General features: G+C 37.8%; 2 protein-coding genes across 3 annotated transcripts in view; both read right to left on the reverse strand.

The window, feature by feature from the left end:
- LOC139734045 (protein kinase C delta type-like) overlaps window positions 1-2,178 on the reverse strand; it is a 74,872-nt gene extending 72,694 nt beyond the window's left edge. For both annotated transcript variants that reach the window (XM_071644856.1, XM_071644855.1), the window contains exon 1: window positions 1,894-2,178. The gene's annotated coding sequence lies outside the window, so the exon portion shown is untranslated. The remainder of the gene's footprint in view (window positions 1-1,893) is intronic.
- An 11,666-nt stretch (window positions 2,179-13,844) lies between these two features.
- Window positions 13,845-18,736, reverse strand: part of LOC139733967 (TBC1 domain family member 30-like) — a 33,203-nt gene continuing 28,311 nt past the window's right edge. The window contains exons 9-11 of the mRNA XM_071644780.1: window positions 18,403-18,700; window positions 16,537-16,758; window positions 13,845-15,502 (exon numbers count right to left, since the gene is read on the reverse strand). Of these exons, the coding sequence (XP_071500881.1) occupies window positions 14,364-15,502; window positions 16,537-16,758; window positions 18,403-18,700 (1,659 nt within the window). The 3' untranslated portion in view covers window positions 13,845-14,363. The remainder of the gene's footprint in view (window positions 15,503-16,536; window positions 16,759-18,402; window positions 18,701-18,736) is intronic.

An 18,736-nucleotide genomic window follows, 5' to 3' on the forward strand; every position in this document is an offset into this window, starting at 1 on the left:
TTTAGTAAAATGGCACTCACTCTGAAGTTGACTTAAAATGTAGCAAAATCTAATCTAAAACAGAGTGACAGAAATCAAGACATACATGTAAATGCTATATTCCATGTTCAACCTGGAAAAAACAAATAACTGAATACTATTATTGGAAGAAATGTCTGGGTTTTTTTTAATCCCATTGTACTCTGCCCAATGGAGAAATACCACAAAACAAAAGGTTTATTCGGGCAAGTAATGTACACTTGTAAATCTGCATTCTGGTTTGATGAACCAGCCATCATTCAAACACTGCTGGATTCAGTTGTGTGTAAAGTCTGCATGCCTTTCCAGTCTGAGCACAGAGACTGTACACAAATATGTCATGTGGTTTTAGAATAAATGTTCTTCAATTTTGTAATGTAGTGATAAACAACTAAATCTACTTCCTTGTCTACTGATGGAAGGAGTAATTTTGCCCTTGCCCCCTCTCCCTCCCATTCAATGCACTCACACTTAGTACTTTGTTTTTGTTTTTCCTTAAGATTTTATTGATTTCAGTCAAATCACTATAAATCAACCCATTCTGGGTATAACATGAACATATACAATGTACATAAAAACAATTAACAAAAATGAAAAACAAATACATTGTACAAATCTGGAATGAAATCATTCACAAAAAACCCCCAAACAACCCTTCCCTTACACTAATACACACACACACACACATACTACACACACAAGGTGAAAATACAACTGTATACTTGACTTCAAATTCATTTTCAGGGTCTATTCTGATTGTTACAGCTTTTCCTACACTTCTCAGTTCTAATTCTGTCTTGAGAATCAAATCACTTTGATCAAGGGGGTGTGGGGCTGCTACAGAGCAGTTCCTGTTGTATTGAGATTAACTCTTCATGTGCCACGTTCGCACATCGCACGCCGTACTCAGTCGATGGCGTGCCAACTTCGCATATTCTGCTCAAACGCACAAACCCACCCAAACCGAGTGATAAATCGCCAAATACCACAGTACAAACCTACAATGAAAGCGTTTGTCATGATTCCATTCCTCTCACATGTAGCTTGCTTTTTATGTAATAATAGACTAGCAAGCGGTATCCCCTACTGGGTTTGCATATCCATACATTTTAAGTTTCTGTCACAGTTTTGTGTGCAAAATCATGCCTTTACAGTGATATAAATAGAAAGGATCTAGCTATAGGCCTACTGGGCATTTGAAAGAAAACAGTTACATTTATAGAGTTTTCATACACTTTCTCATCAAAGCAAAGTCAAAGAGTGGCATTTTCTCTACAAATTTGCTCACTGCATGTCCAATTCATATAAATCTATAAAAATTACATAAATTATGTGGCACTCAGGTGGATTCCACCACATGACCATGGCACATGAAGTCTGAAGACTTACCGGGTAAGTATAAAACTAGGCAAATGTTGTGCCATAACCATGCAAATTTGCCACATAATATTATAAAATAAATCAGTTTTACTCATGAGACTAAACACCAGGAGGCTGGGGCAGTCGCATCAAATTGCCGATCCTACACAACACACATGAAAATCTTTTCACCACTACAATATTCTTACTTCCGCCTTCGCTGTTCCACAGCAGTTGCCGACGAGTCTGGCGTCACACGCGCTCACACACCCGACTGAAGCCCGAGCTGATGGCTCGCTGGGTGCACAAAACACGCAAACAAACTTCGTAATACCCGTTCTGCTGCAACGAGCTCTCCTAACGTTTTATAAGAATATCCGATCTACTCTTTGCTATCCAACGACAACGTAAATTGAAGTGTAACAACTACACTTGCAGCATGATAGAAATGGCAATAAATATTACAAGAGTAAGTGAATTAGCAAAATATGTGTTAAATAGTAAGATCATACTTACGATTCGTTTCGCAGTGAAGATTCAGTCAGTTGTGCTTGTAACTATCTACGCTGCCACAGGTGTTACCCTACTACCCCTTCTTGCGGTGCGTTCCTCACTTCGCCTGTGCTGACCACCGAGCATACCAACACACCACCCTGCCTCCTTCGGCGCTTGGAGCGAGAGGATTGTATACTGTTTCCCTGTAAAAGTACACTTACTGAAAGGCGGGCATGACCTAAAAAACGATGGGCTGGAGTTTCCGTACATACCATCACCCACCCGGCTACCGAAAATATACCGGGCCTCGATTTAGTTCCGCGTTGCTCAAACCCACGCAGATGCACACATGTACCACCGGGTGATGCACACACCATAGACACCAAAAAAGAACCGCTCCAAGAAGAGGGCAGTATACACATCTATCTCAGCGACATCCTTGACTGATGGTATAGGGCAAAGAGAATAGAAGCTACAACTTTTTGGTTTACTAGTAAAATGTATTCAAAAGGACGAGACAGACTCATGCTAGTACTGTAACTCTAGGAAATAATATGGAGAGTTTGTTCGCAAAACCGATAAGTCCATTTTTAAAGATTTTGAAGTACAGTCTCTGTCATAAAGTACAAAATAATACCTTTTAAATGATATATAAACTGTTGGTCACTACGTACATTTTTGAAGTTATGGTCAAAAGAAGCAAATCTATTTTTTCTTATTAATCCCTCTATTTTTCTTGACCTTCAATCGCAAATATCTCCATTTGGCAAATATGGATTTATTGGTTTTTGTCAACAAACTCTTCATATATCGATCGAGTAGGCACACCCTATTGATGTTGAACTGCATTAGGACTTCTTCACAAAGGCCTAAGTGTTGGAAAGTTGAAATAAAATTTAAGTGCATTGCATCATTATTCAAACATTTCTAGGCTTCTGTATGGTTGACTTCATGGGTTTGAAGGTGGAAATTGTGAAAACAAGTTGGCTTCTAAACTTGTTGCTTGCCCAACAATCGTGCAAGCATTCACGTAGCAACCTGAATAAACATTGCGGAGTTGTATGATAAAAGGGACAGATTGTACTAACTGAATTATTGTTCAATAGATGAATGAATCAGACAATAAATAAATATGACTCTTTTTGACCACTAAGATATACATGTAATATGTTTCATATAATACATAATACAATGCATAATGTATGCATACATAAATACATACATATATACATATGAAGAGTTTGTTTGCAAAAACCGATAAGTCCATTTTTGAAGATTTTGAAGTACGGTCTCTGTTATAAAGTACAAAATAATACCTTTCAAATGATATATTGGTCACTACATATAAAGGTCTATCTTTGAAGTTATGGTCAAAAGAAGCGAAAATTTTTCTTATTATTCTCATTATTTTTCTTGACCTTTAATCGCAAATATCTCCATTTGACAAATATGGACTTATCGGTTTTAGCAAACAAACTCTTCATATATTCTTATATGATAAATATTTACATAGAATGCAAAAACAGATATATATACATTGTTAAAATTTTGAGATATTTGAGATTTAATCTGCAAAAAAAACAAAGAAAATAATTCAAGTATATGGGATGATTTGAATGACATCTTGAAAAATATTTCTCGCCATGTAATGAGTGCAGTATCATTGAATCGATTGTGTATTTCTTTCTTTGATGATAACTTTACTTTACACAATTTGATCATGACATTTATCTGTTCCAGCATTCAAAGTCTTCTAATTTATGAATATTTATTTTGATTAAAACCAATGAGAAGGCTGTGAGGTAATGACATCATTCCTTCAAGTAAGTTTAACACGTGGCTGTGATTTAAAGAAATTGAAAACAAAAATGTAATATTCACAAACTGCTGTACTTCCAAGTCCGATTACAATGACACTTGATCCACTCTGTTTGATGTTAGGCCACTTTACAATATGCTTTCTAGAATATCCTTGGTGGATTTTTTAGATAAACATATTTAACAACCCATCTCCCTGTAATACAAAAAGAAACAAAAAAGAAACAAAGACAAAACACACACACACACACACACATAAAAGAAAAGAGGGTTCATAATTAGAAGATATAATTTTATTCATCAACACCCCCAAAGCTAGTACTCATGTGTGACCACAGATACATAGCTTTGTCTCTTGTATGAAAGTTTTTAGTGAAGTACTCAACTAGAATACATAGTACTAAAATGACAGAGATAAAGTTTCATAAATTACAGGAAAAGAAAGACAACAATACCACCTAAAGTCCCTCTCTAAGGAAAAAAACAAACAGAGATATTGCACAGCAAAATTAACATACATCTAGGATGAAGAGAACAGAGAATACTTGGTTTCACTATCGGAGGCTTACTTTGTCATATATGACGTTACTATGGAGAAAGACAAAACACAAAAATTTTCCACAAAACTGCACATTTGAGGAGAGGAATGTGAATACGCTGCTCTACTGTCAAGCCATTATATACAGATATTCGTTGGATGAAAGTGCACATTGCAAGGCAAGTATAAACATTCTTTATTCTCTGACAATGGACAACTGAGATAGAAATAGCAAAGAATATATTACTCCCATTTCTTCCCCCTCACCCCCCCCCCCCCCCACCCAAAAAAAAAAAAAAAAAAAAATGACTCCATCTACATTCCAATCTCACACTACTATGCATATGACTGCTTACAACACTTGGCATTTTGAAATATATACCCCCTCCCCCTAACAAACACAACAACAACAAAGTAACAAGCAAACAAACTTGAGAATAAACAAAGAAATGACAGCAATAAACATGCTTGGGAAAAGTGAACCTAAAACTAGACTCAAAGTTCATCATATGAATTCAAAATTAATGTCTCTCTTCACTTCAGTACACTAATCTGGACTTTCAGACAGTCTGAAATCTGTGATTTTTTCTTTTTTGTTCCAGGGGTGGTATTCTGAGGTCGTAATTAAGTCTGTAATTAACTTCGTGATTAAGTCGTGAAGTTAATAGGCCCTTAATCATGGGCAAAATCGGTATTCTGAGGACGTAATTAAGGTATGATTAAGTCCCCTGTAATTATCTTAGGTCCCTCCCATCTAATTGTTATTCCATCCAATCAGACGAGTTGTTAGAAGCCAAAATGATGATTACACGCACAAATATGCCCTCAATGCGCGCTCCTCCACGCCCCTGTAATTACAGCCCAAGAGCTGGTAATAATTAAAAAAAAAATTTTTTTTGTCACCTTGAGTGCAGCAGGCAACCATTGCTTTATAATAATCTATTATTCTGTCCCCTGTCTATCCTCTGACAATATTTGATCAAATTGATTTGACGCTTGAAGAATATTCTCAAACAATATGTAACATTAAAGAACAGACAACTTTAGGTATATATGATATTCATGCCTGCAAGTATAGACTTGATGACAGATCAGATGGAGACACCAGTTTATACATTATATCTGATAATGTAGGACAAGCCAATAGGTATTGAGAGCAACATGACTCACTGAAAGTTTTTTACGACTGCCTACATCCCACATGCAAGGCATCCCCATAATTTCTGATAACTTCTAAAACTGCTGAACAAAATACACGATGTAATCTTCTTCTACACATATAGCACATAAACTGGAGGTGTGGCATGGGACTGTATTTTACCAAGCCTTTACTAGCTTCATTCAGATAGCTAATGCTGCTCTCAGGTTGCTGTGGAAACAGACAAACAAACATTAATGATGCTGCACAGATGGATAACCTGTAACAACTATGTCTCCCACACCCTAGGGGAAACACAGGAAAATAAACCAGCATATTCTATCCACCATGCAAAATTTGATTAAAAAGAATACTGTTTACAGAAAGAAAGCTTGAACAAGTTGAAAAAGCAAGAAGAAGATTATGCTGTTCATTAATATGCAGCATTCTCCAAGTACTGCAAAAAGATACACAGAAAATATCCAACCTTTGGCATGGTCCTAAATCTAAAATGAAGAACTCATACAAGGATGAATGTTACCTGTTCAATACAAACTCATTTTACCTACTTGCCGTGGGCAAACAACTTTGCTGCTGGGCAAATGAAATGTCAGAACACTTCTCTAGCTGCAAATATTATGAATTATAAAACATGCTGTGCTCACATACACAAATAAGGCCAGTACATCAACATAAAGCTGATATAGGTACCAATCACTTGGAGTGCAGCACGAAATTTCGATGAACTATTTAGTGTACATAACATTAACATATATACGCAATACTTGTTTTAGTTTCATGTGTTGTGTATTTTTGTATTGTTTTTCTTTAAAAAAGGAACTATTCTACCAAAAAAATACCATTCACAGACTTTTCTGATCACTCAAAAGACATAAACATTATGCAGCATCCTACATAAAAGCAGCATCCTACATAAAAGCAGATTTTGAAAGGTGAAAAAAAAATATCTTGTGAAGGGATACTACATTGTATTTTCCCTTTCAACATTATCAAGTTTGTCTTGGTAGTGAAAATGTTAAATTACATGCACAAATAAGACCAGTTCTGACATCACCTCATGTTCTACATGCTTTGCTTGAGCAAAGACTGCCAAATGCTATTTCCACATGAGACCATAATTTACATGATGACATCTAAAAGCATTGAATGTAAAAGTTTGATCCCACCACGTCACAAATGAATCTAAAAAAAAAAAAAAAAAATAAGAAGCAGACTTTACATGAGTACACAAGAAAATGTAAGACTTAAATTCAATTTCCCAAATTCTTATGGGAATTTTCTGATCTGTCTTAAATATAAACATAATTTGGCTGACAAGCATGTGGGACCATGGACATGAAACAAGTACATTAAAAAGAATTTCAGAAGATGCAATATATTTCTGTATCACTGTAAAACAATCACATTAGAGCCACTTGCTTATCAAACTTCAGGAACATAAACCATACATTCTTTGTAATAACCATGTCAGCAAATCATATCAGAATATCACATTCAATACTGTCAAATAATTTTTGTTCTTATGACATAGTAATGGTCATAAATACTTTATTGAATGTCTCACATAATTTATAGACGTATGGCTCTCTAGTGTTTTACGGCTGATGAGCAGTAGTACCATAGAACTACATGATAGTACTAATGTCTAGATACATGTAGATGCAGTTGTGGCTAGGCTGCATGCATAACCTGTTAAGTTGAGAACTATCGTTACCACTGAATTGTAGTCAGTGATATCTGGGGTCAAGAGGGTGAATTAAGAACTGGAAAACCTTGATAAGGTTGTGAAGGTACCAACATCATACATACATTGTATAATGTGATAACCATAGGATTAATTGAAATGGATTTGACATTCTTTGCAAGTACAGTAGCATCTTTACTGTTGCTTGATGCAAACATATTTCAAGCTCAGAACTAGTATCTTTCTAATACCATACTTGTTCTAGTAGTAGAGCATTCCACTGATAAAATGTACACCAGATACGCATTGTCTCCTTCAGTCACTTACGCCTTTATGCACTGCCACTTAACTCAACTTGCCAAGTTTTCCCATCTGCATTCACTACTGTAAAGCATGATATATTCGCGGCACGAAATTTTCGCGAATTGGAGCCGATGACCTTTTTCGTGGCAAGAAATTTTCGCGAATTGCCACTTGCATTCAATGCAGAAAGTGTAAATATGAAATTTCGTGTGCATTTTAATTTCGCGAATCTTGGCGCTCGCGAAATTCGCGAAATCAAAATGCACGCGAACATTCCTCGTTTTACAGTAATCCTTCCAAACTTGACCTGGTTGGAAAGATAGCAAGCTCTCTTTGGAGTACATGAAGCAATGTGCCTATGTCCAACAGGAAGGTCACTGTGACACAATAGCAATTAGAAGGATTAATTTACCTCTATTCACAAACAATTACCGTTACTTTCCACACATCTGTGCCAATGCCAATGGGCAAAGAAATCACAGTAAGGCTTAAAGGGATCATATAGTTTTGGTTGAGACCTAATTTCAGGTTTCTAACATTTTTTGGTGAGATAATGAGAAACCTCTTATAAAATATGAAAGAGCATGTAATTTCATGAGGAATTCAATGTTCATTTGACGAAAATTGGTTTTGAAATGGCTGAGATATGCAAAAAAGAAAAGTGTGGGATCCACACTTTATTACGATCGCTTTGTTTTACTTTGTTTTTGGATGTTTCAGTCATTCCAAACCCGATTTTCATCAAATAAACTTTGAATTCCTCTTAAAATGGTATGCTCTGTACTATATCATAAGTGTTTTCTTGGTATCTCGCAAGAAATTAAAAGCCCAATTCTCATCTCCACCAATACTGTACCATCCCTTTAAGCGTAGCCCTGTGGTTTGCAATGAATTTCCCACGCACCATAATATGATGGCACAATAGCAGTGACCAATAAGCCTTGTATCAACACGCAAGGTGGTCACTGGCACAATGAGTGATAATATGCTCTGGTTCAGTTTAGTATTTTAGTCGATCATTGTGGAATACGAGGTAGGTGCAGTCTGCTTTTGAGAAAGGGTGGACTTCACAGCAGATGCTTTTGATATTAGAGAGATTTAAAAAAAAGGGGGGAATCAATAGCTTTTGTTGTATGCCACTGTGAAACAGTTTGGATGTTTTTCTACAAACTATTATCATTTCAATTGACAAAATAATCACAAGAACTGGTCACTTATTTTGATACTCTATGCACACACATAAAAAAAAAGCCACTACTTTCCGGCTCATTTTTCTTTTCTTTCTTCTTCGCCGGTTATAATGTTTCCTTTTCTTTCAAAACATGCCTGGCACACAGTAGTTAAAAGAACAGTTACGATTACAACATTACCTTCTCGTACAATATTAAAATTAATATTTGTTCATGTACCATACACTTGGAAAATATATACACCCAATGTTATTTAATTGCAGGCCAACACACTGTAAAGTCTGAGTCTGTCTCACATCTATTAGCTAATAAGAGCTTCTGAATATGCTAAAATCATTATGTCATTCACATACTGTATGTTTCTTAAATAATTGGAATGTTACACACATCTATCCTTCCTCTAACGGAATGGTGGTTTCCTTTCATTCATTGCGAGCACATATTTCGATTCCTTGGACAAGTCTGTGGACTTGAGACACATTGGGCAAGATTTAAGGTTGTGATAGGGAAGCTGTGTGGTTTAAAGGCATAGTTTACCATTTGCAGATGAAACAAAAACCCAGCATTAGTGCTTCAACATAGTTCTAAAATGTGAGTTAGGGATAGAAACAACCAATGTAAAAATCTGAACCAGTATAATCGATGTTAATTATTGTTAAATATACAAAATGTGAACAATAGTTATAATAAAATTGTTTCCAGACTAAATCGTCTACAGTCACGGTTTAATGAGAAAAATAGTGATATCTCCTTATATCTTAGGTTTTATTGCAAAAATGTTATATGGTAGGATGTTTTGTGATACAACTGCCCTACACATATGCATTACCAGTGATACCGAGAACATTTTTTAAATCACTGCTCTCAAGGTAAACAGGACCTTTAACTGTTCACATAATAATTTCATACAAGATTTATATTCATCAACAAGGGAAAGAATCATGTTTGTGCATGGACATTTTGAAAATAAGTTACAAAATATCAAATGATAAAGTTGAAGGTCTGTCTGGCATCACAATAAGACTGCTGGGCTGGCCAACAGGTATATCAAGTGAAAATACACAACGGGTACTTTAGTGAACTTTTGAAAATGTATTGTGGAAATCTGCTCAACCGCATTGGGAAAAAGAATACAGAGCTCTACAGGTCATTTGAATTGTGAATCAAAGACACAAATGAACAATATAACACACATGGTTTCTAGCCAACTGTTACGTACACCATTCCTGGACTTTTCCCACACACCTGAATAGGCAGCATCCAGTGTGGAAATAATCAAATATTATACTAATGTCCAACCCTAGGTAAAATAAGCAATAACTTTTTCAATCAGCATTGGAAGGTGTGTGTGCATTTATTTTCGACTCCCTTGTTGTATTTCTACAGTTTTCCCAGGCCAGCTTAAAAGCTGAGACCTAAACTCTTTGACTCTCGGTAGAATTAAATTTGGCTTTGGGTTTCACATATTCAGTTTTGATTGAGGGGTTGTTTTACACGGTATAATGTCTCCTTTTTTTTTTTTCTTGAATTATTATTTTTTAATTAAATGAGATTTCTGATGTTAATCTTATCTCTTTTCACTTTCAAATGGTGAAAAGTACAACTTAGACTTGCATGTAAGCCCAACACACATTATCTGGCATGTGCGTGCCCTATTTATCATCAGGTCATCCATTTTCTTTTCCTCTCTCTTTGACTCTTTCTTGGAAACTTTCACTTTTTTCAACCATCTACTTTTTAAATTGGTCACTAGGTATGAATTTCTGCCACATACAGACCCCTAAGAACCAGTGTGTTGGTAAAACATTAATCAGCCAAGTATTACACAGTGAAATTACATTGCCAATCAATTTTACATAACCAAGTAGTCATAGTCAGCCAAGTGTCCGCCATTAAAAGCACAAGCAAAGGCTCTCCTATACATGTTTGTGCACAAAGTGAAATGATTTAGGAATTCTTACGAGTATACACACTGGCTTCAATCACCCATTAAAGCAAGCTAATATTGATATGCAAGGTTTTTTAAACATATATCATGGCTCGTTTAGCATTTTCTTCAAGCGAAATCTTACATCCAAAGGCATGGGTTACCAGTAATATACTTTATGGCCACAAACAAGTCAAACTCATGCTGTGAAGTAAAAAATATCTGGAATGACACATAGCAGGTAAATATCTCTTAGATTCTTGCTTAAAACATTTGAGTAAATATTCAGATGTGGGTTCAACTTTGCTCTCTACTTACACAAAAAAGATGGAATGGTGAATTATTGCACAAGATGAAAATAGTACAAGCCAGAAAATGCCCGACTTCATGAAAATGAAAACAATGCCCTGACATGCCACTAACAGGACAAAGTTTCCTCCGAGAGGCTGGTGAAAACAACAAATTTACCACCAAAGTCATTTAAAATATCAAAGTACTGTTCACTTTCTGTCTTGGAACTGCTAGTCATGAAAACAACAATACTTCACTAGAAATTCCTATTACAGACAACATAGTATTAGCATTTGTGGCATAAGGTTAGAAAGGTTTTATATTTGACATTCAAGAAAAAAACAGTATTGATATATGATATATGATATTTTTATTTTAGAGGAACACACATCCTCAATGTACTTGCAGATGCCTGGATCTTTCTCTGGGTCAAGGCATTTATTGCAGCCATGGTACTGCCATAGAAAACTGCTGCCTCTAACATCATCGAAAATGCACGCAAAAATCTCTATCTTCCACTATGCATTTTTCACTTATGGAAAAAGAGATAAAATTGTGACTGAGCAAAACTTCCTGTTGAGATTTTGCAGTGAATTTAAGTTACACTTTGAAGATTGTTTGAGTAGGTAGTGACTTCTTAAGCCATGGTAGAGAGACAATAGGGTGAAAAAAAAAAGAGAAAAAAATCTAATCTGTTGCAGTTGGTTGATTAGACACATAAGAGATTGCAACACAAGAGAAATATCACCATTTCAACTATCTACCGTTGTATGCTGTCCTATGTCTCAATGGTACTTTTCTATGCGTAAAAACACTACAAAATCAACCATAACATTATCTCTGTATCAGCCTGACCTTGACATTTGACCTTTACCAAATCTATCCAGAATCAACCGAATAGAAACAAAAAAATATAAATATATATGTATATATTTGATCAAAATTTATTGAAAACTATCGGTACTTCACATTATTGCTTGAAATATGAAATGACAAGCTTTCCCAACTTGACACAAGACCAATAACCTTGTATCCCAAATCTAAAAGCACTGCATCTGAAGATATTGTCTGTGGATGTACCATGTTTCCTTACACAGCATCTCAAGGTGAGGTTGCTGAAATCATCGTGAGTAACGAAAAATATTTTTGAGTAAATGGAAACCCATGTCTCCAGTGCCATGATGCTGAAGAGTTACATTACAGCACCAACCTAGAAATGTCTGTTTTGTTTTGTTCTGTTTTATAATCTTTTGTCTGTTTGTTTCCGTACTATGATGCTGCTCTTTGCTCAAAATGAGAGAATTGGGCTGTTCCAAAGAATTATTACAAAGTCAGGCCCCTTCATACATGTTTACACGATACTGAAACAATAATCAGTTGAATAGGTATTTACAGGAATGCCAATCAGAATGCGTTCTTCTCTTGAATACTTGCTGGCTTAATGGCTCTTTACACAAACACAGAACCAGGTAGAGGTTTAGTGTGAGAATGAGCCACACAAAAGATGAGACACCTCATTTCCTCAGTCATGTCAGTTTGTGCCCCTTGCACTATTGCCACTTACTATAAAGGTATTTTATTGCTACCCAACAATGAACACCAAGCACAGTCATTCCTGCCCTAGCAAAACACTGCCTTCAGCAGCCATTTAAAAAAAAAATGCCCTCATAGAAATTAATATGGGCAAAAGACCCTGTGCATAGTTGCCATCTGTCTGCCACACAATTTGTCTCCTGCAGTCGATGTTACACTACATTATGTAATCTGCCACCAAAACACTCGGTTCAGCTCTTAATATTCATGGATTGAGTCACTTTCTGTGTGTTCCAATCCTTGTATTTCACATATTGGCCCCTCTTAGGGCAAACTAAAATAACGAAGAACAGAAGAGAAATATGAATGAATGAAGGTGTTTGGACTCACTTGCTGCTTCGACAGAAAATTTAGTCATATCATACATTATGATACATTCATGTACATGTGTGCAAGGTACACTAGGTATGAGTCCTGTGGATGTTCACTATACATAATATGTGTAGTACGTAAAATTGGTGGACAATCTGTGTATAGTGGCCACCTGTTTACAGAGATCATTTCTCTCTTCTTCTTCTTTTTTTTAAGTGGTCTCTGGAGACACAGAATATCAAGCATTTTTGGATTAAGTATACACCGAGAAGAAAAAAAAAATGCAACCACTGAGATATAGGCCCTTATTTTCATCAGTGAAAAAAAAAAGGTTTAGAGAATGTCAATTTTTCATTCGGGGTTGCATAATGTGAAGAGACTTTTAAGCATTTCAAGAAGAACACACAAGTTCAGAATAGGTTTGACCATTACACTCCCGGGATTGCTTGCTCCTCACTTAAAACCGGAAACCATAACAGTAGCATTGTTTAATGCAATGTCAGTAATAAATTGAAAATTTTGCAATGTATCTGGAGATGCAAATGCAGTTGCTTCAGTCTCTCTGGCTCACACAAAAATGAAAATCCATTAAAGGGAAGGTAAACCCAAAGAGCAATGTGGATTGAGTGAAAGCAGCAACATTAGTAGAACACATCAGTGAAAGTTTGAGGAAAATCGGACAATCGATGCAAAAGTTATGAATTTTTAAAGTTTTGGTGTTGGAACCGCTGGATGAGGAGACTACTAGAGGATATGACGTATGAGTGGACAACAATACAAAGAAAATATAAAGGAAATTCAACAAAAATTCGCTATTCTAGAATTATGAAAGAGCAATGGACCAACCGCTTTCAGAAAGCAGGGGGAATAATTGCTACCCTTAACATATGTCAATGTCAAGTTGATGGAATTTGTAATTTTCACGAAAAATGGATTTTTGTAATATTTTCTTTATATTTTCTTGGTATTGTTGTCCACTCATACATCATAACCTCTAGTAGTCTCGTCATCCAGCGGTTCCAACACCAAAACTTTAAAAATTCATAACTTTTGCATCGATTGTCCGATTTTCTTCAAACTTTCACTGATGTGTTCTACTAATGTTGCTGCTTTCACTCAATCCACATTGCTCTTGGGGTTTATCTTCCCTTTAACATGAACAATGTCCATGGAAAAGACAAATCTCCTTCAAGGATTAAAGTAGCCAGTTTAGAATATTCCAGGCATCACAAGCCCTGATTTTTCACGTTCTGTGTTGTTCCATAAATTAGTGACATCCCCTGATTGGGTGTCACAGACAATAGTGAAGTGTGCATACAATCCTTGCAATATTTTATGACTGTGAACACTTCAGGAAGACACGGGAGATTTCATGATCACTTTACATCATATAGATTGTCATATGTATCACTTCAGTGTCTTTAACACCCTTATTACTAGGCCTACATCATGACATATGCACTGTGATTGAACGTGTCTAAACAAATTTGTCGTTTTTGCTATCATTCTAAATATCTGATTAAATAAGAAACACAACTCACAATATTGGTCACAGCTCAGGAAGATACGTGGTTTAAATATAAACTATATAGATATCTCAAACTTTGTATACTTTTGATGCTTGCGAATAATTATAAATTGACACATCTTGTCGTTCAGAAATCATGACAAATACCTCAACTGCTGAGTTTTATTGTTCTTTTGAAATCCTGTGAAAGCTGCTCGGCACGACCGTCCTTTGTCGAAGAGTCAAGTTTTGCGTCTTTGTTGTGACCTGGATACAGACCCAACTTCATCCGCGTGCGGGTCCTGTTCATGGAGCTGTGTAGCGCCCTCTTGGGGAAGGGATTGAAGACGACTCTGTCCAGCGGTGACACTGGCTCCTCACAGCTGGAGCTGCTGCTACTCTGCCGTCTTCTGGAGGCAAAGCTCTGGGGGAGATCAGCACTGACACTATCCTTGCTACCAACACTGCCATTGGGTTCCATCCACGGCTTCTTGTCGTTCAGGCTGGTGGGCTCTGAAGCCTCGGAGTACCTCCGCAACGAGGACCTCGGGATGCTCGGCTTGAATGTCTCCACGGCACAGTTAAAGTCTGGGATGGATCTACTGCCAGTGATGCCTCCTGCCCTGGGGGACCTGGGGGCTGACACGCCCTTCTCTCCTTCAGGATGGTCGGGTAAATCGCCAGGTACCTTGTTTGCGTTCAGGTCTTGCGCTGACCCGGAAGTACTATCCTCTCTGGAGACAGACACGTCACCAAGACTGCTAGAATGCTTCGCCCCCAAGCCATTGCACTCAGAAGTTTCACTGCCGTGAGTGGTGTGACATCCGAACCTGCTATTACCATCGTCCAAGTCGATCAGAGTACCTACAACAGGCTCCGCAGACTCTTGGGAGCATGAGTTGCCATTGTTCGTGGAAGACGGACTCTGGTGCCCTTGTTCCCTCTCATCGTCAACTGACGACCTTTCTTCTCCCTCTGTGGCCGGACGTTGGCCAGTGACACCATCCACAGGACTGATGACCCTTTCACACTGGTCCTGCTTCTCATCCTCTTTCACCCCAACGTTCTCCACTTCCTTGTCCTGGGAGAGAGCAAGCTGCCTGACGTTGGGCTTGGTGTTGATGTGAACACGTTTGATGGGTGTTTCCTTCTCATCGACCCTCTTGGGTGGCGGTGCTATCTGAGGGGTGGAGGCAAATTTGGCATTCTTCCTTCCAAGGCTTGTCTTGCCCAGAAGCAAGTGGTTGACCGCAGCTGGACTCTCAATGGCGACCGCCGGGTTCTTCTTGTCCGAAAGAGATTTTAAAGCTGTCCAGGTCAACAATGAGAACAAAAATATCATTGGAATGTATTTACCGTTTCTAATTCAAAGCTGTGCAACAGAGCATACATAGTGAAGCGCAGTGGCAAAAGATGTACTGACAATTTTATGCTACTAAAATTTGCTACTGATGCTTTACACATAAGGTCCTCATATATACCTGTCTAAATTGAGTTTGTAAAATAGCATTTTCGACAAGAGCTACAGTCTCCATGTAGCTAAAGATTTATCTGCATGCTGCTATCCTTTGACAGATGGTTAAGAAAAGCATGCCCTTCTTAACCTGTTGAGGACGCTTTGATTTTGCTACAACATGCATTTCCCCTAGACACCTGTCCGATTATACTTGGGACTCGTCCTCAACGGGGTTAAACAACATCATCAATGGCACATGTGTCAAATGTATGGGGGTATTACATTTGTTTACATATCCATTTTCATATTTTCAATGCTTTTCATAATTCTAATGGAAACTTCCTGAAAATGTCAGAAGTGATGAAACAATGAGTACTGATTTGATATGAGATAAATGTAAATAGCACGGGAGTGAAAAACAAACAAACAAACAAAAACTCACACTGACACATTTTTGTCTATAGATGCTTAAGTGCACGCCAGAAATATCAGCAAAATCAAGTAATAAAACTACAGAAGAGTGCTCAGTTCTTTTCTAACTTCCAAACTGTCTAAAGACATCATCATGGAATATATGTCTGGAGGCAAAAATAGACAACAATCACTCATACTTTTGGTCATCAAAATAGTGACAAATTACATGTTCAATAAAGGTAAAAAACACACAAACAAAAAACTTTACCATGAGGCTGTCCAACATACATTTGTATATCTCTCTGCAGTGTTAACAACATATATGACTTGCAGTTAAGTGTTACATGTTATGTTTAATATACTGGGATTCACATTCACTATATCATCAACAATTTCTTGGCATTTGTTCTGAAATACGTGATGCACCAGCCAGTCCAAGCTTGCAGCTTCTTTAAAAGAATTAATGACTTGCCTCTTTTGCCACTCATACTGCTCGGGCCATATATGACGTGCGCCCTCATCTGCCGTCGCTGGATGCGCAGGTACTGCTTCTTCAGTGACTGGACGTCCATGGTCATTCTCTCCATGAGGGCAGCAGATAGGGAGCTCAGGTCCTCTGAACTTGTGCCGTATGCACCGGGGCTGATTTTGGCGATGTCGTCGGCGGCAATACCCGTAGACTCTTGGCGTTCAGCTGGAAGAAGGGAAGGATACAGATGGCATGTTCAGCTTACAACTAGTACTCAATAGACATCCATTCAGATAAATTTGTAAGACTGAAGATTCGTATCCTTCTCAAAGCGAAACTCATACTATTCTGTGTTCATGTCGCACGTAATCCTGCCACGTAAAATCATGTGTAAAATACACCATCAGCACAAAGGCCCTAGTTCACATTGGAAATCTAAATTTAATCGATGGTGTAAATTTTGTCAGTGTATTAATAAAACAAACATGAAGGTGACATTCCTTGTACACTCGACCCATCAAAATTTGCATAATCCATGAAATACATTTCTACTGCCTTAGTTTGTGACTTCACTCCAATATATTTATGTAGGCATGAACCAGAGTTTCTACAGAAAACAATAAAAATTATTTTCAAGAGACTACCAAACACACTGGCATTGTTAGCACACAGGTTCATACAACAGAAGGAACTTGATCTTCAACGTACCTCAAAGTAATACTAGTATTCTGTCCCACAAGGTTCTGAAGCAGCAAACCTTCATTCAACTCTACTCGAATCCACAATGATTACAAATCAAACCCTGGGAACCATTCATCCGTAACCTCTCCCAATGTGGTCTGTGGACTTACAAACTCCCATTAAACTGACAAGGTTGGGTTCAAAGAAGTTGGCACGCTCCAGTGAGCAGACTCTTTGTGCAGGAGACAAAGGGCAGTCATAGGTCAGGGAACCACTAATCATCTGATGTGAATGCAGTAAAGCTTAATCTACGAAAGTCACATGACATTAAAGAGGGAGGAAGCCATGACCTGGTACTCGCTCACGGTCATGTGACAGTAAGCGAATGGAAGTCAAACTGGAATTTTTCTTTTTTTTTAAAGCCTTCCTGAACAAAACAATAATTGAGGAAGGCAATTGACTTCACACAATGATTCAGAACAACTGTGCACAAAGATATGTATTATATAATTGTATATGGTCTAAGAATATATGATTCACAAGTATTATTCTTACTAACTATCTTTACTGGTTTTTGGGGACTCCCATAATTATCAAGGCAGCCCAACTGCACCCGTTAACTCTACCTTGAAGGTTTGCCTAAAGTACTGTGATTGCACGATGAATACATGAATACAATAAATGGATGAATGAAGTTTTGCTTCGCCAAAAACAAGGTTGTCATTTATGAATTTAAACCAGGTTTCTAATTCCAGTCTCCACATAATCAAAGAAATATAACATGATAGCATGAGCCAGATGACAGAACAGTCACAAGGTAAAGACCCAGTAGTGTTGGGATTCATGGGTGGCCCGATTCATTCGCTGCCCACCAGCATGCATTCGAAAACCACAAATAGCACTGGTCAGCGAATATGTGCATTGATGTGCACACTCATCAGTAACGGTCAACTCCAGTCAAGATTCTTCAGCTGTGTATGAACTTACACAGAGATCAGTGCTAAACCTGTACACAATTCGTTACAGGGATTCTTGAATATATTTGAGCCAGGCCAGCCTTTCCACTCCATGATATACCCATGCGATGAGGTCTTTAAGACATATTCAGCATGGATATCATAAGCATGTTTGTTTGTGCTGCTGACACATGTCTACACGGCAAGGCCGTCAATGAGGCCATTTACTTACTGCCATCTTGGATGCGATAAGGTGAGGTTGGCGGAAACAGCCCAGTGAAGCAGGTCATATTCGTCAGGTCCTCCTCATCAAAGAGCTCGACCTCCTCATCACTGTGGCTTCCCGCTGGCTGGGAGTAACCTCGGGAGCCTTCCTTGAGCTTGGCCGAACCCGACGAGGGCGCTTTCGTGTCGATGGCCGACGACTTCTCCAGAGCCCCCAGGGGCGAGAAGGGGGTGATGCTGAACATGTACTTCTCGCGGATTTCGTTGAGATGGGGGAACGGAAATGATGCCATGGAATAGATTGTCTGCAATGAACAAGCAGATGGCAGGTCAGAAGAAAG

Source organism: Diadema antillarum, unplaced genomic scaffold, assembly GCF_040938485.1.
Source record: "Diadema antillarum isolate AM-2024a unplaced genomic scaffold, OU_Dant_1.0 seq00000507_RagTag, whole genome shotgun sequence".
In the NCBI taxonomy this organism is placed as follows: domain Eukaryota; kingdom Metazoa; phylum Echinodermata; class Echinoidea; order Diadematoida; family Diadematidae; genus Diadema; species Diadema antillarum.